The 18,992-nt window shown below is 39.9% G+C and overlaps 2 protein-coding genes across 6 annotated transcripts in view; one reads left to right on the plus strand and one right to left on the minus strand.

Moving 5' to 3' along the window:
• Positions 1-2,198: 2,198 nt before the first annotated feature.
• Positions 2,199-4,121, plus strand: LOC114709595 (TAF5-like RNA polymerase II p300/CBP-associated factor-associated factor 65 kDa subunit 5L). The gene has a single exon (XM_037211791.1). It carries the CDS (start codon positions 2,234-2,236, stop codon positions 3,464-3,466), a length of 1,233 nt encoding a protein of 410 aa, XP_037067686.1. The 5' UTR covers positions 2,199-2,233; the 3' UTR covers positions 3,467-4,121.
• Positions 4,122-5,235: 1,114 nt separating this feature from the next.
• LOC114709572 (zinc finger protein 431-like) overlaps positions 5,236-18,992 on the minus strand; it is a 31,103-nt gene continuing 17,346 nt past the window's right edge. For 3 of the 5 annotated variants that reach the window (XM_028893500.2, XM_028893499.2, XM_028893498.2), the window contains exons 2-5: positions 18,584-18,719; positions 13,194-13,320; positions 12,931-12,991; positions 8,985-11,787 (exon numbers count right to left, since the gene is read on the minus strand). In XM_028893500.2, the coding sequence (XP_028749333.1) occupies positions 10,059-11,787; positions 12,931-12,991; positions 13,194-13,320; positions 18,584-18,634 (1,968 nt within the window). In that variant the 5' untranslated portion in view covers positions 18,635-18,719 and the 3' untranslated portion in view covers positions 8,985-10,058. Of the gene's footprint in view, positions 5,658-8,984; positions 11,788-12,930; positions 12,992-13,193; positions 13,321-18,583; positions 18,720-18,992 lie in introns of those variants that run through there. The other 2 variants (XM_028893503.2, XM_028893501.2) reach the window with 2 other exon arrangements.

Genomic DNA, 18,992 nt, shown 5'->3' on the forward strand with positions numbered 1-18,992 from the left:
CAGAGCACTTGTTGTTCTACTTCCAAGATAGTGTTCTTTATGTGCATATTTCATTACATACTCACTGTCCAGTACAGTCAACCCTTTTATTGATGTCTGCGAAGTCCTGCAGCCAAACATAAGTTACATTCACACAGTACCTATCTTTAAAGCAAAAAGAGGCCATGTTGGAAAACAATGAGAGCTTGGAGGCAGGATATAGATGGTGGAAATGGAGTAATTATAATCCCCCCAAAAAAATATTTTAAAAAGTTGAAATAGTCTATATGGCCAGGTGCTCCAGAGACTAGGGATTTATATTAGAGATCAATAAGGATTACTCATGTCTTTTTCTCTCAGGTTGAACATCCTAAACAGGAAAATAACAGTCCTGTTAGGCAGAGACACATCATTTTTACCCAAATCTATTTTGGTCAAACTAGTGTAACTACAGTAATTTGGTTTCACAATAAGGTCAGTCCTTGATCTCATCTGTATACTCCAAGAAACAGGCAGTCAGGACATTTATTGATCATCTAAAATTGATTATCTGACTCGACATTGCTAATCTCAACTACTGTTAAAATAGAGAAGCTTTTATTCTCCTTCTTGCCCCTCCCTTTCTGTACCATGACTATACCTGCTTTGGAGTTAGTCACTGAACTCAAATATTGCACAGGTCCCACTTCATTTGTAAATTTGCAATAAAATCTAGAAAAGTTGGGGGACCCTCACTGACTTGTCTATTTTTCCTTCTCAAAGACCAGTCAAGTCCCAGACTGAAAGGAGTTACAGGACTGTCTTCCCAGCACTGGGAAGCAGAGGCAGGATTAGCTGTTTAAAAAAATTCTCAACTACACAGCATGTGGCAAGCCTGGGCTACACAAGGTATTGCTCTAAACAGAAATAATCAACAGCACTTAAGAAAAATGAAAGGAAATTATTGACTGGCAAACATTGGAGTTTAAATACAAATAAGAAAATAGAGGAGTGATGTATTTAAAGAAAATCAAATTTAAAAAGTAAAGCTAATAATTTTTTAAATTTTTTAAAAAATTTATATTTTTATGTATGAGTGCTCTGCATATATACCTGCGTGCCAGGAGAGGGCATCAGATGCTATTATAGATGATTATTGAGCCACGATGTGGTTGTTAGAAATTGAACCTAGGACCACTGGAAGCGCAGCTAGTGCTTTTAAACACTTCAGCATCTCTCCAGCAATAATTGACATTTTAAAAACCGATAAAACTGAAAAAAAAAAAACAGATAAGTATACTGCCTTTGAAAAGAGTAAACCCTTCCCTGGAAGAGGGAATGGCATTTATAAGATACTGATTAACCTTGTCCCTTTGTGCAGTAATAGCCAAAGGCATGTGTCTCAATCCTCTGAGCTGATTTAAGTGTGACAAGCAGGATTAAACATACCTGCATAGGAATGTTTTCTTGTGACAAATTAAATACTCATTGGCTCAAGCTAACCTTCCCAGTCCAGGAAGATCGGTACACCCACCAATCTGGTCTGTGTTCATTCACATGACATGAATTAATACATGCTAGGAAATCACAAAATCACTCCCCCCTGCCACAATCATGTCCTTTTTCATAATGGTGACTCTAGCAGCTGATTGCCCATCCCATTTCCTCCTCTGGTATACATAATAAACTATTTCTATTCTGGTATGAAGACAAAAGCCATGCTCCACACACAAATCCTTTTCATATTATCACAATGGACAGTTGACTACATGGCTCAAATGGGTAACTTTAAAACTCAATGGTGCCGGGCGGTGGTGGCGCACGCCTTTAATCCCAGCACTCGGGAGGCAGAGCCAGGCGGATCTCTGTGAGTTCGAGGCCAGCCTGGGCTACCAAGTGAGTCCCAGGAAAGGCGCAAAGCTACACAGAGAAATCCTGTCTCGAAAAATCAAAAAAAAAAAAAAAAAAAAAAAAAAAAAAAAACTCAATGGTATTAAAGTTCTTTAATCTTAAGAATTTAGGGGGCGTGCGCGCGCGTTTACCTGCGCAGGCCCGACCTTCCTCGCGCGCGGGCCCGAGCGACCCCGCACGTGGCGGCCCCGGCTGCACGCTCCCGGAGACCCCGCGGCCCCGCCGGGCGCCCTCGCGCGGAGCCAGCCGCGAGCTCCCGAGGGCGCTCGGCGGAAGTGGGCAGCCGACGGCAGGCTCGCAGCTTTCGCCGTGAGTCGCCGACCCGCGGACCTCGCAGGCGCTGTGGCTCCGGCGTCGAGAGGTCATGAAACGAGTGCGCACGGAGCAGGTTCAGGTGGCAGTGTCCTGCTACCTCAAACGTCGGCAGTACGTGGACTCAGAAGGCCCCTTGAAGCAAGGCCTGAGACTATCACAGACCCCTGAGGAGATGGCAGCCAACCTCACAGTCCAGTCAGAATCTGGTTGTGCCAATGCGGTGTCTGCAGCTCCTTGCCAGGCAGAACCCCAGCAATATGAAGTACAGTTTGGACGACTGAGAAGCTTTCTCACTGATTCTGACTCCCAGCACAGCCATGAAGTTATGCCTCTCCTCTACCCCCTCTTTGTCTACCTCCACCTCAACCTGGTCCAGAGTGGCCCCAAGAGCACAGTGGAAAGCTTCTATAGCCGCTTCCATGGAATGTTCCTACAGAATGCAAGTCAGAAGGACATCCTTGAGCAGCTGCAAACCACACAGACCATCCAGGACATTGTGTCAAACTTCCAGCTTCGTGCATTCCTGGACAACAAGTACGTGGTCCGTCTCCAGGAAGATAGCTACAACTACCTTATCTGCTACCTCCAAAGCGACAACAACACTGCCCTGTGCAAGGAGCTTGCCGTGCACATTCACCTGGACGTTCAGCCTGCCAAGGGGACAGACTATCAGCTCTATGCCAGTGGTGGCTCCTCCCGAAGTGAGAGCAGCGGCCTGGAGCCACCAGATGTGCCCAATCCAATTCTGCAGAATGAGGCTGCCCTGGAAGTCTTGCAGGAGAGTATCAAGCGGGTCAAGGATGGACCTCCCTCCCTCACCACCATCTGCTTCTATGCCTTCTATAACACAGAGCAGCTGCTGAATACTGCAGAGATCTCCTCTGATAGCAAACTTCTGGCTGCTGGGTTTGACAACTCCTGCATAAAGCTCTGGAGCTTGTGCTCCAAAAAGCTGAAATCAGAGCCCCACCATGTGGACACATCTCGTATCCGTCTAGCTTGTGACACTCTGGAGGAGGAGGAGAATGAGGAAGATAATGCAGGCACAGAGATGAAGATCCTTCGGGGACACTGTGGCCCAGTATACAGCACTCGGTTCCTCGCAGACAGCTCGGGACTACTCTCTTGTTCTGATGATATGTCCATCAGGTACTGGGACCTGGGAAGCTTCACCAACACTGTGCTGTATCAGGGACATGCCTACCCTGTGTGGGACGTGGACATCAGCCCCTACAGCCTGTATTTTGCCAGTGGGTCCCATGACCGGACCGCCAGGCTGTAGTCTTTTGATCGGACGTACCCGCTGAGGATATATGCAGGACACCTGGCTGATGTGGACTGTGTCAAATTCCACCCCAACTCAAACTACTTGGCTACAGGTTCCACTGATAAAACTGTCCGGCTCTGGAGTGCCCAACAGGGGTACTCAGTGCGGCTCTTCACAGGTCACCGAGGTCCCGTGCTTTCCCTTGCCTTTTCTCCCAACGGTAAGTACTTGGCATCTGCTGGTGAGGACCAGCGGTTAAAGCTGTGGGACTTGGCCTCTGGGACGCTTTTTAAAGAACTGAGAGGCCACACAGACAGTATCACCAGTCTGGCCTTTAGCCCAGACAGCGGTCTGGTTGCCTCTGCCTCCATGGACAACTCTGTGCGTGTCTGGGACATCAGAAGCACGTGCTGTAACACACCTGCTGATGGCTCTTCGGGTGAGCTCGTGGGCGTGTACACTGGGCAGATGAGCAACGTCCTGAGTGTGCAGTTCATGGCCTGCAACCTCCTCCTGGTGACTGGAATCACACAAGAAAATCAAGAACATTAAGTTTTTATTCAGGTGGCAGACTGGGTGGGGCTGGAAGACTGGTCGAAGTCCAGGACTTGCTAAAACTGAATCAGTGATTGCAAAAGAGCCCTCCCCTACCCCACATTCACCCAAAACAGCCCTGGTGCACTAGACTCCAGTTGTGAGCCGGATGCTCAGGCTTGAGGCCTCCCGGCTCGATGCAGGCACCTTGCTTTTGCATCTGTCTCTCCCCAGTAGGGTTACTGGACAGTTGCAGAACTCCCCTGCAGCAGCTGTAGACAGTGTCTCCTGTGGCTACCCCTCGAGGGAAGTGGGGACAGGAACTAGGAAAAGAAGGGATGTTCTAGCAGTCTTTCTTTTCCATAATGATAGAACCAGGATTTTTATTATTATTATAATTAATAATTATTATTATTGAGAAGAGGAAACCTAGCACTGGCAGAGATGTCTCTGCTTTTATCTGCAGGTTTGACTCCTGGCATTGGCTATGATACTTGGAATTTTGAGGTTCAGGGAATTCAGACTTTGGTAGCCCAGTGTATCAGGAGAAAGGGGCACCATAGAATGTGCTTCTGCAAGCAGGCAGGTAGCTTAACTGAACAGTGGGCTCTTGGAGTGATGGTGGGGGAGAAAGATTGTTTTGTTGGCATCACTCGGTCAGGACTTCTCTACCTGGAAAGAAAGACTGTGGAGGCAGAGGGCGGGCATCAGCACCTGAGCCCGTTGTCCACTGTTCCATCCTCGCACCGTCAACAAAATTATGGTCAAGACTAATTTTGAATAAGTCACAAGATAGACTTAAGAAAGCTGGATTTCCAGATGACTGTTTATTCTGAGAGGTGGCTTTTGGTGTCTTTTTCTCCCTCAATGATCTGCTTCCACCCCTCACTGCAGTACCAGTATAGTGAACACAGGAATGAATCATGAGTGCACACTCACGAGTATCAAACCATGCTCTAAGGACAGAGGAAGTTCTGATGTGTGGGGAAGGATTTAATATTTCTGTTTTCTGGAAAGAGTTATTTTGTATTTTGTTTTCTATTAAAATGTATTTAGTTTCAAAAAAAAAAAGAATTTAGTTGGTTTATTCACAAGGACAACAAGGTCATTATCCTGTGGAGCAACAGAGTGGAATCAAGGCTACCTGAGTCAACATAAAGAGCTTGTCTCAGAAACATTTTTCTAAAAGGCTAGAGGTGCAGATGTTCTAGAATTAATATGCCTCCCCAGAAAGAAATCACTCCACACACTTAAAAGTATAACAAAAATCTCTTTAGTAACAGTGCATACCCAGCTTTGGACAATGGAAAAAGAGAGGCCAGCCTAGAACAGATTTTGCATTCCAAATATGCTGTCATCTTTAAGTCTCTTTTCATTCCAGGCCCCAGGTTATATTTTGAACAACTTAAATAGGGACAGAAGACTCCACTTAAGCAGATGGAGATTTATAGAACAAAATCTATCTTTTAGATAAAACATTATGATCTACTTATATTATAAATATTTTTACATTTAAAAGATGTAACAATGCCAAGATACAAATACACACTATGTGTTTGAAGATGACTACAATGTGCAAAGACTTTACTAAATTGGTTACATTCATAGGGTTTCTTTCCAGTATGTGTTTCTTTACATATTTTGAGATGACTATGATGTGCAAAAGATTCACCATACTGAATATAAATACAAAAAAACATCTTGGGAAAGACACCTCTCCAAATCATGGATGGTGCTCTTAAATGAACCACTATTCTGAGGTATTCTAACCCCAGAACAAGGCTGCCTTTCCCTCTGAGGAGGCTGGCTCAGAGGAAGGCCATTGCTGTTTCTATGGAGGACCAGTTCATTTTAAGTAATCCTTACTACTGTCTGTCTCAAGACTTGTGACGTAACTGTACAGAACTCCCATTTTTTAAGATTTACTTTTACTTTATGTATATGTGTGTTTGCCTGCATGTCTGTATGCAGTACCTACAGAGGCCAGAAGAAGGCATAAAATCCCCTCGAACTGCAATTACATGAGATAGTTAGCTACCATGGCTTCTGGAAATGGAACCTGTGTCCTCTGTACAAACACCCAGTGCTCTTAATTGATAATTTATATTACTAGCAGCATTTTTATTTAAAATTTATTTATATATATTTTTATTAAAATATATTACATCATTTTCTCCCTTTCCTGTCCTCTGTCCATCCATTCCCAAATTATTCCCTTCCAATTTCTTCCTTAAGTATGTGTGACTAAGTATGCACAAATATATAAATAAAACCCGCTGAGTCCATTTCTGTTCATTCTGTGTATAGGGTTTCAGGACCGAACACATTGCATTGTATAAGCAAATACAGAGCTCATCCCTGCCTGAGCCTAATTCTTCCACCTGCAGTGTTCTTGTGGGCTCCCATTGCTGCCTATTTACCACATTTGAGATAAACTCAATCTGTAGTCAGCTACTTTTTAAAAGACTTGCCAGTTTTTCTCCTGATCAATATTTGTACTCTTCCCTCATTTTGTAGAGATTTAGGCTTGGAAACTTCGCTAAGCTCCATATCTAAGTTAGTTTCTGATGCTATCTTTTGGGTGACCAGGATTGAGGTAAAGATGAACTCAGGATTAGCCATTCATACAACATCGCTCTTAATGACATGTTCCTTTGGTTGAAAAGATGACTCAGCAGATAAGAACACTGACTGCTCATCCACAGGGCTTGTCTTTTGATTTCTAGCACCCACAAGACAGCTCACAACTATCTGTAACTCCAGTCATAGGGGATCAGACACCCTCTTCTGGCCTCCACTAGTACCTAGCATATACACACAGGCAAAATATGTACATCTAAATTAATTTTCATTTTTCTTAAAAATTAATATATACAAAAGAAAACCTTTTTTACAACATTTAATCACATATATATTTGTCTTCTCACCATTTGCATATCTGCTGCCCTAGGAGACCAGAAAAACGTATCACATCTACTGGAGGCTGGAATTACAGGTAATTTTTACTCATCTGATGTGGAGGGCTAGAAACCACACTTGGGTATTCCAGAGGAAAAGTTCTATGGATCAAACTCTCCAGCTCCCAAACGTTATTATACTACAGAAGATGACACCTCATTACTCCTATCTTCAATCATTTGAAGGTGATGAAAGTCCCTGCTAGATGTTTGTCAATGGATTTCTACACCTCCATGAATGGACTCTCCACATTCTCTTCATGTGAGTAAAAACAACAAAAGGTTTTGCTGAAACCAGAGTCCAGTCAGATTACATTAGAAAAAGCTCCATATTTGAGATATGCTTTTTCTTTTTGGAATCTTATTGAAACAGGATATCTTTACATAGTTGTGGCTGTCCTGGAAATCACTAAATGGACCAAGCTGACCTCAAATTCAGACAGATCAGTTGCCACTGTCTCCCAAGTGCTGTGATTATGTGTATCGACGTCTAAGCCCAGCTGAGACATGGTTTTAAAATGACCTATCTTTGAATCAGACAGAAAGGATAAAATTAGATTTTAAAAGGGACTATCATTGTTTTGATGAACAGTAATACTTCTTGAAATTCTAATAATTAAAACTGGCAAGTCATTTCATATGTTCCCAATAATTGGATTTTTTTTTTTTTTGGCTTGGCTAATTTCATCCATTTAAAATGCCTGGATTGTGTTTGTGTGTGTAAACCTGCATAATAATGTAATTTGGCAATGAGAGGACAACTTATAGGTATTGATTATTTACATCCCTTATGTGTGTTCTAGTGCTGAAAGCCAAGGAATTGTTTGGCTTCAAGTGATCTCAATGGTACTTATTTGGATTAAAATTTATTTATGTGTGTGCTGGTATGTGAGTGTGCATATACCACAGCACAAATATAGAAATAAGAAAAAGACTTGTAGTACTAAAGATTGAACCGAAGTTATCAAGCTTAGCAGCAACCAACATTACTGAGAGAATTCTCTGGCATTTGTTTGTGGCTCTGAGAAAGTTTTATGAATAATGTTTAGTCCTGAGAATTAACATATTCCAAAATACAAGTGATAGCAGTATATCATTTTCATTTGCAAACAGTATTCATTATTCAAACTGTCCTGTTTTCCTCTATCCTTGGATGAAAATATGTTTACAGTCTGAAAAGAAAGACAATATTTTACAGATGTAATGTTTCAACTAATCTTATTTGAGCATCTGGAAGGTGGCCCAGTAGGAAATGTCTGTGGTGTGTAAGGCTGAAACCTTCATCTTGATCACTACATGAACAAGAAAAAAGTAGACCTCACAAAGTTGTCTTCAGGCTCCACATATCTGTCACAGCCTAAAAACCTATAATCACATTACACACACAACAGAAATTTTTAAAAATTTTCATTGCTGTTACATTATTGGCCATCTCTGTATAATTCCCTTTGAAGGCAGTACTTCAAGATGAAGTGCAAAACATATAACTATACTTGGACATGAAGAAACATGGAACATCAAGTAATATATACATATCCAAAGAAATACGAAGCTATGTTATGAGATAATACAGTTGATTGCTGATTATCCTACTTTATTATATCTCTTCCAGACAGACAAAATGCTGCATTGGATATACACATGAAGTATTGTTCCTTATATTCTCTTCTATTAAGTTTTTTAACATTAACATTGTTACAATGTATTGACAAAATAGTGCATGTTGGAGGTACATTATCTACCCTTAGACTTGTATTCATAAGGCTGACACATGAGGACCATGAGTTCAAATGTATCCCTGTCTAATTTTCAACATCTAAGACAGGTTGTATAACAAACAACATCTCAAGAGGATTCATAAAGCTATGAAAAACAAAACCAGGTACCCACCAAATTTTCAGACACCCTTACTTGAAAAGTATAATCCTCCACAGTCTGATAAATAAATAATGGACTACTTAGATGATGGGCACCCCATTCTATACACTGAACAGAAAACTACCTATCTCCAAGTGAAAGCACAATAAAAGATGAACAAAAGCCACAGAAGAAATATAAACTTTATTAAATAGATTTGTCACTCATAAAGCAAACTTTAATATCAATGTTTTCAAATGTTTCAAAATAGAAACTACAATGTAGGGATCTCCACGGTCTTGGGTAAACATGGTAAATAACTTACTTGCTTCATGTCTATGATGAAAAAGAGATGAAACAATTTTTTTTCTATAAACTACAGACAACTGTGATGCCTAAAGTCTTTACCAAATTATTTACATGAATAGGATTTCTCTTATACAAGTTCTTTCATATTTCCTACCATCAAGATGATATATGAAGCTTTAAAATATTTACAGGAATAGAGATATGGCCAAGCAATGACAAAGTTCATTCCAGGGACCAAGGTCAGGTTTTTGATGACTTCCTGTAATTCCTGCTACAAGAATGTCCAAGGGTCTAAACTTCTTGGGAACCAGCATTTACATGCACATCCCCACATAAGATACACAGACATCACATAATTAAAATTAAAACAATGTTTTTCTTCATTCCTGCATTCATTTCTGTAACAGGTGTTAGGCATCTAAAGGCTTATAGTTTTTTTGTTTTTAACCAGGAATTGCTTCATGTAACAGAAAGACTACCATGAAGTGCAAAATTTAAACACACTGACTATTAATAGGGTTTCTCTGCATATGATTTTTTTTCTCATGACTTCAAGGACTACTTACACATACAAAGGTTGTACTGCTTACCTTACATTCAAAGGGTTTCTTCCCAGTAATGTTTTCTTTTATGTATTCGGAGACTACTGTCACATGCAAAGGCTTTACTACACTGCTTCTATTCATAGAGTTCCTCCCCGGTATGTGTTATTTTATGTATTTGGAAATAACAATATTGTGAAAAGCATATTGATTACATTTGTAGGCTTTCTGTCTGGTATTTATTCTCTTAGGTATTTGACGATGACTATGACATTCAAAGGCTTTACCACAATGAGTACATTCATAAGATTTCTCTAGTATGTCTCATTTTCTGCCTTCAGAGATAACTATGATATGCAAAGGCTTTACCACATTGTTAGTGTTCACAGGGTTTCTCTCCAATAAGAATTATTTCATGATGCTGAAAACAATAGAAATATTGTTTTCTCCAGTATGAACTCTTTCATGTCTTTGAAGATTACTGTGACTTACAAAAGCTTTCCCACAATATTTACATTCATAAGGTTTCTCTCCAGTATGTGTTCTTTTATGTATTCGAAGATGACTATGACATGCAAAGGCCTTACCACATTGATTGCATTCATAGGGTTTCTCACCACTATGTGTTCTTTTATGTATTTGGAGACTACTGCAATGTACAAAAGCTTTACCACATTGATTACATTGATAGGATTTTTCTCTAGTATGTATTTTTTTATGCCTTTGAAAATTACTGTGACAGGAAAAGGCTTTATCACACTGCTTACATTCATAGGGTTTCTCACCAGTATGCATTCTTTTATGTATTTGGAGTCTACGCTGACTTACAAAGGCTTTACCACATTGAATACATTCATAAGGTTTCTCTCCAGTATGTGTTCTTTCATGTATTTGGAGATAACTGTGTTGTGAATAGGATTTATCACACTGATTACATTTGTAGGGTTTCTCTCCAGTATGTGTTCTTTTATGTATTTGAAGATGACTATGACGTGCAAAGGTTTTACTACACTGATCACATTCATAAGGTTTTTCTCCAGTATGTATTCTTTTATGTATTCGAAGATGATAGTCATTTGCAAAGGTTTTACCACATTGATCACATTCATAAGGTTTCTCTCCACTATGTGATCTTTCATGTGTTTGAAGATGAACACGACGTGCAAAGGCTTTACCACATTGATTACATTCATAGGGTTTCTTTCTAGTATATGTTTTTTTATGTATTCTGAGATGACTGTGATGAGCAAAAGCTTCACAATATTGAATACCTTCATGTGGTCTCACTTCAGTATGAATTCTTTCATGCCTTCGAAGAATATTTTGATATGCAAAGGTTTTACCACATTGATTACATTCATAAGGTTTCTCTCCAGTATGTGTTCTTTTATGTATTTGAAGATAAGTGTGATGTACAAAGGTTTTACCACATTGATCACATTCATAAGGTTTCTCTCTAGTATGTGTTCTTTTATGTATTTGAAGATGACTGTCTCTTGCAAAGGTTTTACCACATTGATTACATTCATAAGGTTTCTCTCCACTATGTGTTTGAAGATGACTACAATGTGCAAAGACTTTACTAAATTGGTTACATTCATAGGGTTTCTTTCCAGTATGTGTTTCTTTACATATTTTGAGATGACTATGATGTGCAAAAGATTCACCATACTGAATACCTTCATAGAGTTTTGCTTCAATATGAAATATTTCATGCTCTTGAAAAATATTCTGATATGCAAAGGCTTTACCACACGGATTACATTCATAGGGTTTTTCTACAGTATGTGTTCTTTTATGTATTTGGAAATAACTGTGTTGTGAAAAGGCTTTAATCCATTGATTACATTTGTGGGGTGTCTCTCCAGCATGTTTTCTCCTATGTATTTGAAGAAGACTATGAAATGCAAAGGCATTACCACATTGATTACATTCATAAGGTTTCTCTCTAGTATGTGTTCTTTTATGTATCTGAAGATGACTATGATGTGCAAAGGCTTTACCACACTGATTACATTCATAAGGTTTTTCTTCAGTATGTGTTCCTTTGTGTATTTGGAGACTACTGTGATATGCAACGGACTTAACACATTGAGTATATTCACAGGGCTTCTCTCCAGTATTACTTCTTTTGTACCTGCAAGGATAATTGGCACATGGTAAACTTTTACTATAATCATTACAGTGATGAACCATTTTATCAATATTAATTAATTTTACAATTTTGTCTAATTATAAAGAGGAATCAGAACTTAAGTTTTTATTACTTTGCTCACATTCATGTATTCCCCTTCATTAAGAATACCTGTGATGGAAAAAGTCTCTATTATATGGCTCACACTTATACCATCTTTTTTCTATACGAATTTTTTTCCCATATTACAAGAGAACTAAAAGAAATCAACTCTTTACCACAGTTAATGGATTCGTAAATTTTCTAGACTATGAGTCATACTACATTTGCAAAGTGAACCAGACAAACAGAACTATTTGCACATTCTTAGTACTCATAGGGCTTCTCTGAAGTTTGAGTTTGTTGATACATTCCCAATTATATCAGAAAACCAATTAATTGTAAACTTGTATCACATTCAACAAGTCTATTCAAAGTGGGGACTACTACATATCTTCTAATTGTTTTGGGAGAGAGAGAGGAACATTGCTCCTTCCCATATCCCTATGCTAACACGCTTTGTATCCAGAGTGACATATGGTATATTCATAAAAGAAAAAGTAACAAATAAATGGTTTCCACATTGCATTCACATAGTTTGACTTTCTAGTCATAGGAGACATTTGGTATTGGGTTAAAGGTTTCTCCACAACAACCTTCTAACCCTCATAAGCTGTCTCTTTAGCTTAACTTAGCAAAGTGAGTACAAGTACATAAGTATATAAAACACCAACTTTACTATGGACAATTTGACTATTAGAAGGTCTTGGATATAAACTTATCACCTATTCAACATGTGTACATTTTGCAGTATCTGAGTGGTATGAAACTAAGTGGATTGGCAGTTCTACAGTATAGCTCTCACAGGGCTATGATCCAAAAGATGATATATATTACGGCATTATTTTCCTGTCTTCTTTCTTAGAAGAATACTTTGCAAACACAAATCAGCTACCTTACATTGATGTATAAAGTTTTGTGAGAATTTAGTAATCATCAATACTCTTAAAGCTGTGCTTAATTACACTGTTGTTTCTTTTAAAACTTCCAGGGCACATCAAAATTTCTTCAGAGGCACATTTGTATCACCTTGCACATGAAAATTACCTTTTCTGTCTTTGAGAACTTTGACAATGTTCTTCCATATTATGGTCTTCCCAACTGTAGCCTAAAATATAGTATCAGAAAATGAAAGGCATATTATAAGAAACTGTGCAATATTTAAGTTACTGTGTTAAGTGAACCTTAGAACCATGCCTGATTTATTCAGCTCATTCTTCCTCTTTCTCAGCCAAAACTACAGAAGTGCATTAATAACCAAGAAGCAGTTATCCCCTTATTTTAAAATGTGAAGGAAAATTCAGTCTTACCTACAGCAGTGAGGTTAGTGTAAGTCTCCACCATCACATCTTTGTAGAGATTCCTCTGGGAGGGATCTAGCAAAGTCCACTCTTCCCAAGTGAAATCTATATGCACATCATCATAGGTTACTGTATTCTAAAATATCCCATACATGTATAAAAGAGAAAGTGTGAAAATGACAATATAGTAAATATATACTTCTTTGACAATATATTCATAGAATTCTGGTGCTTCCCACACTTATTCCATAACACAGAAATTGTAATGCAATCATCAAATTCCTTTAGGAGGTAGCTGAATAGGTTCACCTCTATCATCTCTGCACCCTATGAATAGGATATAGCCTTGAAAGCGAATGCCAATTAACAGACAGAGAGAGACAAGCAAACAGATCAGTGATACTGAGTATGCAGCAAAGAAATTTTATGAACAACTACTAAGTACAAAAAAAGATGGGCAAGATGGGTGTACTGGTTCATACCTTCAATGCTGGCACTCAGGAGGCAGAGGCAGGTGAATTTAATTGAGTTGGATTTCAGCCTGGTCAATGTAATGAGTTCCAAGACAACCAGGCATACATATTAATAAGAACCTGTCTCTGCTACAAAAAAAAAAAAAAAAAAAAAAAAAAAAAAAAAAAAACAAAAAAAAAAAAAACTCAAATGTTTTAATTGAAGTTCCTAGAAAGAGTTATGTATTCATTCCAGTTCTGTATTCATCTTTTAGAAACCTGAAGTGTTTATAAACCAGTTTATAATGTAACATTAAGAAGATCTTACTAGGGCTGGAGAGATGGCTCAGAGGTTAAGAGCACTGACTGCTCTTCTAGAGGTCCTGAGTTCAATTCCCAGCAACCACATGGTGGCTCACAACCATCTGTAATGAGATCTGGTGCCCTCTTCTGGCCTGCAGTCATACATGCTGTATACATGATAAATAAATAAATCTTTAAAAAAAAAAGTCTTACTAAACGAGATGCATGTTTAAGGAGCTACAAATAGACAAATGAAAATAATAGCAATGCAACTGTTGATCATAAATCAACAACATGGGACAGGAGAGATTAAATCCTCTGTAATGAACAGCATCTCTGGTAATGAACAGGTTTATTTGGCTGATTCTATCAAATCACAGTTCATAATTTTGGGAGTAGAGTATAGAAACTCAAGCTAGCAACTGATGGCAAAACCCACTGACAAACATTGTCTCCTCACTTTCTCTCTTGCTTCGTCAGTATCTCATGCTCAGATAGGTCTCTTATCCAGCCCAGGCCCACTTGTTCAGGGACATTGCCACCATCAGTAGAGGAGGTGTTCCACATCAATCTTCAATCAACACAATCTCTTATACACCCAGCAGGTTCTGGCTATTATGAGTAAAGCCGACATGAGCACAGTCGAGCAAGTATGCTTGTGCTACAATGGAGGAGTGTCTTTTGGGGATATGTCCAAGAGAGGCATTTGGGTCTTGAAGTAGATAGATTCCCAATTTTTTGAAGAACTGCCATATTGATTTCCACAGGGGCTATACAAGTGTGCACTCCAACTAGCAATGGAGGAGTGTTCCCCTTGCTCCACATACTTGCCAGCATGAGCTGTCACTTGAGGTATTGATCATAGCCATTCTAACGAGTGTAAGATAAAATCTCAAAGTGGCTTTGATTTGCATTTTCTTGATGACTAACAATGTTGAAAATTTCTTTAAGTGTTTCTCAACCATTTTAGATTCCTCTATTGACAATTCTCTGTTTAGATTTGTACCCCATATTAATTGGATTATTTGGTTTGTTGATGTCTAGTTTCTTGAGTTAGTTATTATCCTGAGTGAAGCAACACAAAGCCACATAGACAAATGTGATATGTACTCACTTATAAATGGATATTAGTGCTAAGTAAAGAATAATCACAGTACAAGCACAGACCCAGAGAGGCTAAGTAACTAGGATGGCTATAGGGAAGATTCATGGATCTCCCTGGAAAGAGGAAACAGAATATATTTTGCAGGTTGACTAGGGGCAGGTGTGGATGGGAACATGAATGATCAGGTGAGTAAAAGAGGGATGGAGACAAGAAATACAGAGAGAGATAACTGGAATGAGGGGAGGGGGTTTAAGGGTGGATTCAAAAATTTAGTGCAGTGGAAACTTCCTAGAACCTATGAGTGTGACCCTAGTGAGTACTCTAAGTAATTGAGAATGTGGAACCTGAACTGGCCATCTTCTGTAACCACATAAGGCTCCCAGTGGTGGGACTAAGACACCAATCCAGCCAAAATACAATCCTTCAACTCACACTTCTATTGTCTGCAAGATCTGTTTGGGTAATGGTGACTGGTTAGACCATGTCAATGATTGGTCTAACTTGAGGCCTATGCCACAAGAGGGAGACCATGCCTTGCACTGCCTGGATGAGCAAGAACCAGAAGCTGATGGCTGAGAGAATTAGGGCAGAATAAAATACAACTATTCAAAACAAAATTAAAGAAAAAAGCCAATGAAATGATTAACCATATTTTGCATTAAAATCATAAATTGGTGTCTAGCCCAACTGTAATTAGAGACGAATTCTCCAGCAGCTGATTGGAGCAGATGTAGAGGATGTTCATCCAAACACTAGGTAGAGCTCTGGGAGCCCTGTTGGAGCACATCTGGGCTTTACCCAGCAGGTCTGCATAGAGAGGATAACTAGACCACAGGCCTGAGTGCAGGTGTCTGAGATGGTCTGCACTTGGCTGTGATGGGGGGAGGTCTTTTGCTCTACTCCTTAGCATTCCTTTAAAAACCCTAGAGCAGAGACAGTTGAGGCCCAATGGGTTAGGATCCAGGCTCTCCTGAGTCTATCCTATATTTTCTATCTGTCTCTCTCCCCTCTGTCCTTCTATCTAACATTTACTACTGCTCCTACCCAAGAGTACTCTGGAGAAATGTGGGGGTGAGGGGTGGTCCCCCAGAGAACTCCATGGAAGAAAAGGGGTGAGGAATATAGAAGGCAGGGACATTGAGGAGACCAGAAGAACAAAGGCTACAGAATCAAGCAAGGATCATAGGGGTTCACAGAGACTGAAGTGGCAATCATGGAGCATACATGGGTCTGTACCAGGTGCTCTGCATATATGCTGTGGTTGTTTGGCTTGGGTGTTTGTGTGATTCCTAACAGTAGTAGTGTCTCTAAATCCTTTGCCTGCTCTGGTACCTTTTTCTTCCTACTGGGTTGCCTAATCCAGCCTGGAAATGAGAGTTTGTGTCTAGTCTTATCACATCCTGTTACGGTGTGTTTGGTTATATCCCTAGGAGGCCTACTGTTTTCTAAAGAGAAAGAGAGTAACAATGGATGGGGGGGGGAGGTGGGAGGAGGTGGGGCAGAAATCTGGGAAGAATAGAGGGAGGGGGAGGCCTTGGTCAGGATGATGTAGTAAACAAAGGACATACAGGCTGCCAGGATTCCATGTAAGCCACCCGCCCAAAAACTTCCCCCACTTTCTTGGTGCCTCCCACACGGTCCCCAATGCCCCCACTTCATCTTTTCTCAGCTCCCAACTTTGGCAAAGACTCTATGCTGGAACAGAGGCCACATTTGCCACCAGATTTTGAACCTCCAACTTGGATATGGGGAAGGAATTGCTGCTGTTCAACCATAGACCACATAGACCAGAAGACCTGAAGACCAGAAAGCAAATATGAACCAAGGAAGAAAACACACATTCAACAATGACAAGCTGGGAAATTAGCACCTAGATCCACCCCAAACCCAGATACCTAGATGCTAGCTTAAGAATATAATCAACACGGCTGGAGAGATGGCTCAGAGGTTAAGAGCACTGACTGTTCTTCCAGAGGTCCTGAGTTCAATTCCCAGCAACCACATGGTGGCTCACAACCATCTGTAATGAGATCTGGTGCCCTCTTCTGGCCTGCAGAGATGTGTGCAGACAGAACATTGTATACATAATAAATATATATATATATATATATATATATATATATATATAAATAAAATCAACAACAACCAGGGCAATATGTCACCACCAGAGCCCAGCAATCCTACTACAGCAAGACCTGAATATTCTAACACAGCTGAAGCACAAGTAAAAGACCTTAAAACAAACTTTATAACGATGATAGAGTTCCTTAAAGGGGAAATGGGTAAATCCCTTAAAGATAGCAAGGAAAATATAAACAAAATATTGGAGAAAATGAATAAATCCCTAAAAGAAAGCCATGGAAAAGAAATCAGTTGAAGGAAATGAACAAAAAAAAAATGAAAATAGGAGCAAAAATAGTACAAACCAAAGAAATTCTGGAAATGAAAAATGTAGGTAAGCAAACAGGAACTATAGAGGTGAGCTTCACCAAAAGAATAGAAACGAAGGAAAAGACAATCTCTGGCATTGAAGATATGCTAGAAGAAATGGACATATTGGTCAAAGAAAATTTTAAATCTAAAAAAATTCCCGAAACATAACATCCAGGAAATCTGGAACACTATAAGATCAAACCTAGGAACAATAGGAATAGAAAAAGATCCCAAGCCGGGCGGTGGTGGCACACGCCTTTAATCCCAGCACTCGGGAGGCATAGCCAGGCGGATCTCTGTGAGTTCGAGGCCAGCCTGGGCTACCAAGTGAGTTCCAGGAAAGGCACAAAGCTACACAAGAGAAACCCTGTCTCGAAAAACCAAAAAAAAAAAAAAAAAAAAGAAAAGAAAAGAAAAAGATCCCAGTACTTACGCCGATAAAATATTTTCAAAAAAAAAATCATAGAAAAAAAAATTTCCTAACCTAAATGAGGACAAGAGAAGACAGCCCACAGAATCAAATAATCTGGGTTCATAGGGGATCACAGAGACAGAAGCAGCATTCATGGATCCTGCATGGGTCTGCACCAAGTCCTCTGCATATGTATTATGGGTGAATAATTAGTATCTTTGTAGGACTCCTAACAGCTGGGGAGTGTTCACTCTTTTGCCTGCTCTTGGGAACCTTTTCCTCCCTCTGGGTTGCCTCGTTCAGCCTCGATATGAAGCCTTGTGCCTAGATTTACCGTAACTTGTTATGCCAAATTTCCTTGATATTCCAGGGAGAGCTGCACTTCTATGAAGGGAAACCGGGGAGGAGGAGATCTGGGAGAGAAGGGAGCAGAGGAGGGGGCTGGGAGGTACAGAAGGAGGGGAATTGAAGTCAGGAAGGGCTATATGAGAGACGAATAAATTAACAAAGAGAGGAATGTGGACACAATGAGGGAATGTTGTAGCAAGACAAGACTAAAACTCAGAAGGGAAACCATCAAATTATGTAGCTCTGTCTCAGACATGTGGGGCTTAATTCTCAAAGGGCTCAGATACCTCTATCCATGCAACTTTATATATATATATATATGTCTCTCCTTTGCTATTTCCACTACCTGTATGCAGGGGTCCATGGCAGATGTCTTATAGCTTGGGTCTCTCAACATCCAATGGTCTCAAAATACAACACAGGCTTCATCTTCATAACTTCATGCAATGAACTCTCACAGTCTCCTCACTGGGTTTCTGACTCTGCAAAACAGGATGGGTGCAACAGGGTTGAACTAGAACCAGAGTGGAAGAATGCATGACCTTTAAATTTTGCACCTTTCTTGTTTCCCCAACCAGTACAACATGGGTGACCCCCCAAAATTTGGCTTCTTAATTGGGATGGATCCTGCCAAGCTTAGACCAGAGTTGTAGCAAGTTCTCTATGAAGTTACTTCATGGGACTAGGAATCATTTTGCTTAATCACTCTTGGCCAATGTTACCCAACTATCTATGATTTTATGTGTTTAGAAATT

The sequence above is a fragment of the Peromyscus leucopus genome, chromosome 17, assembly GCF_004664715.2.
Source record: "Peromyscus leucopus breed LL Stock chromosome 17, UCI_PerLeu_2.1, whole genome shotgun sequence".
Classification (NCBI taxonomy): Eukaryota; Metazoa; Chordata; class Mammalia; order Rodentia; family Cricetidae; genus Peromyscus; species Peromyscus leucopus.

What these genes read in the sequence shown, in the direction of transcription:
- LOC114709595 (XM_037211791.1), top strand. Translation starts at nt 2,234, where the DNA reads ATGAAACGAGTGCGCACGGAGCAGGTTCAGGTGGCAGTGTCCTGCTAC.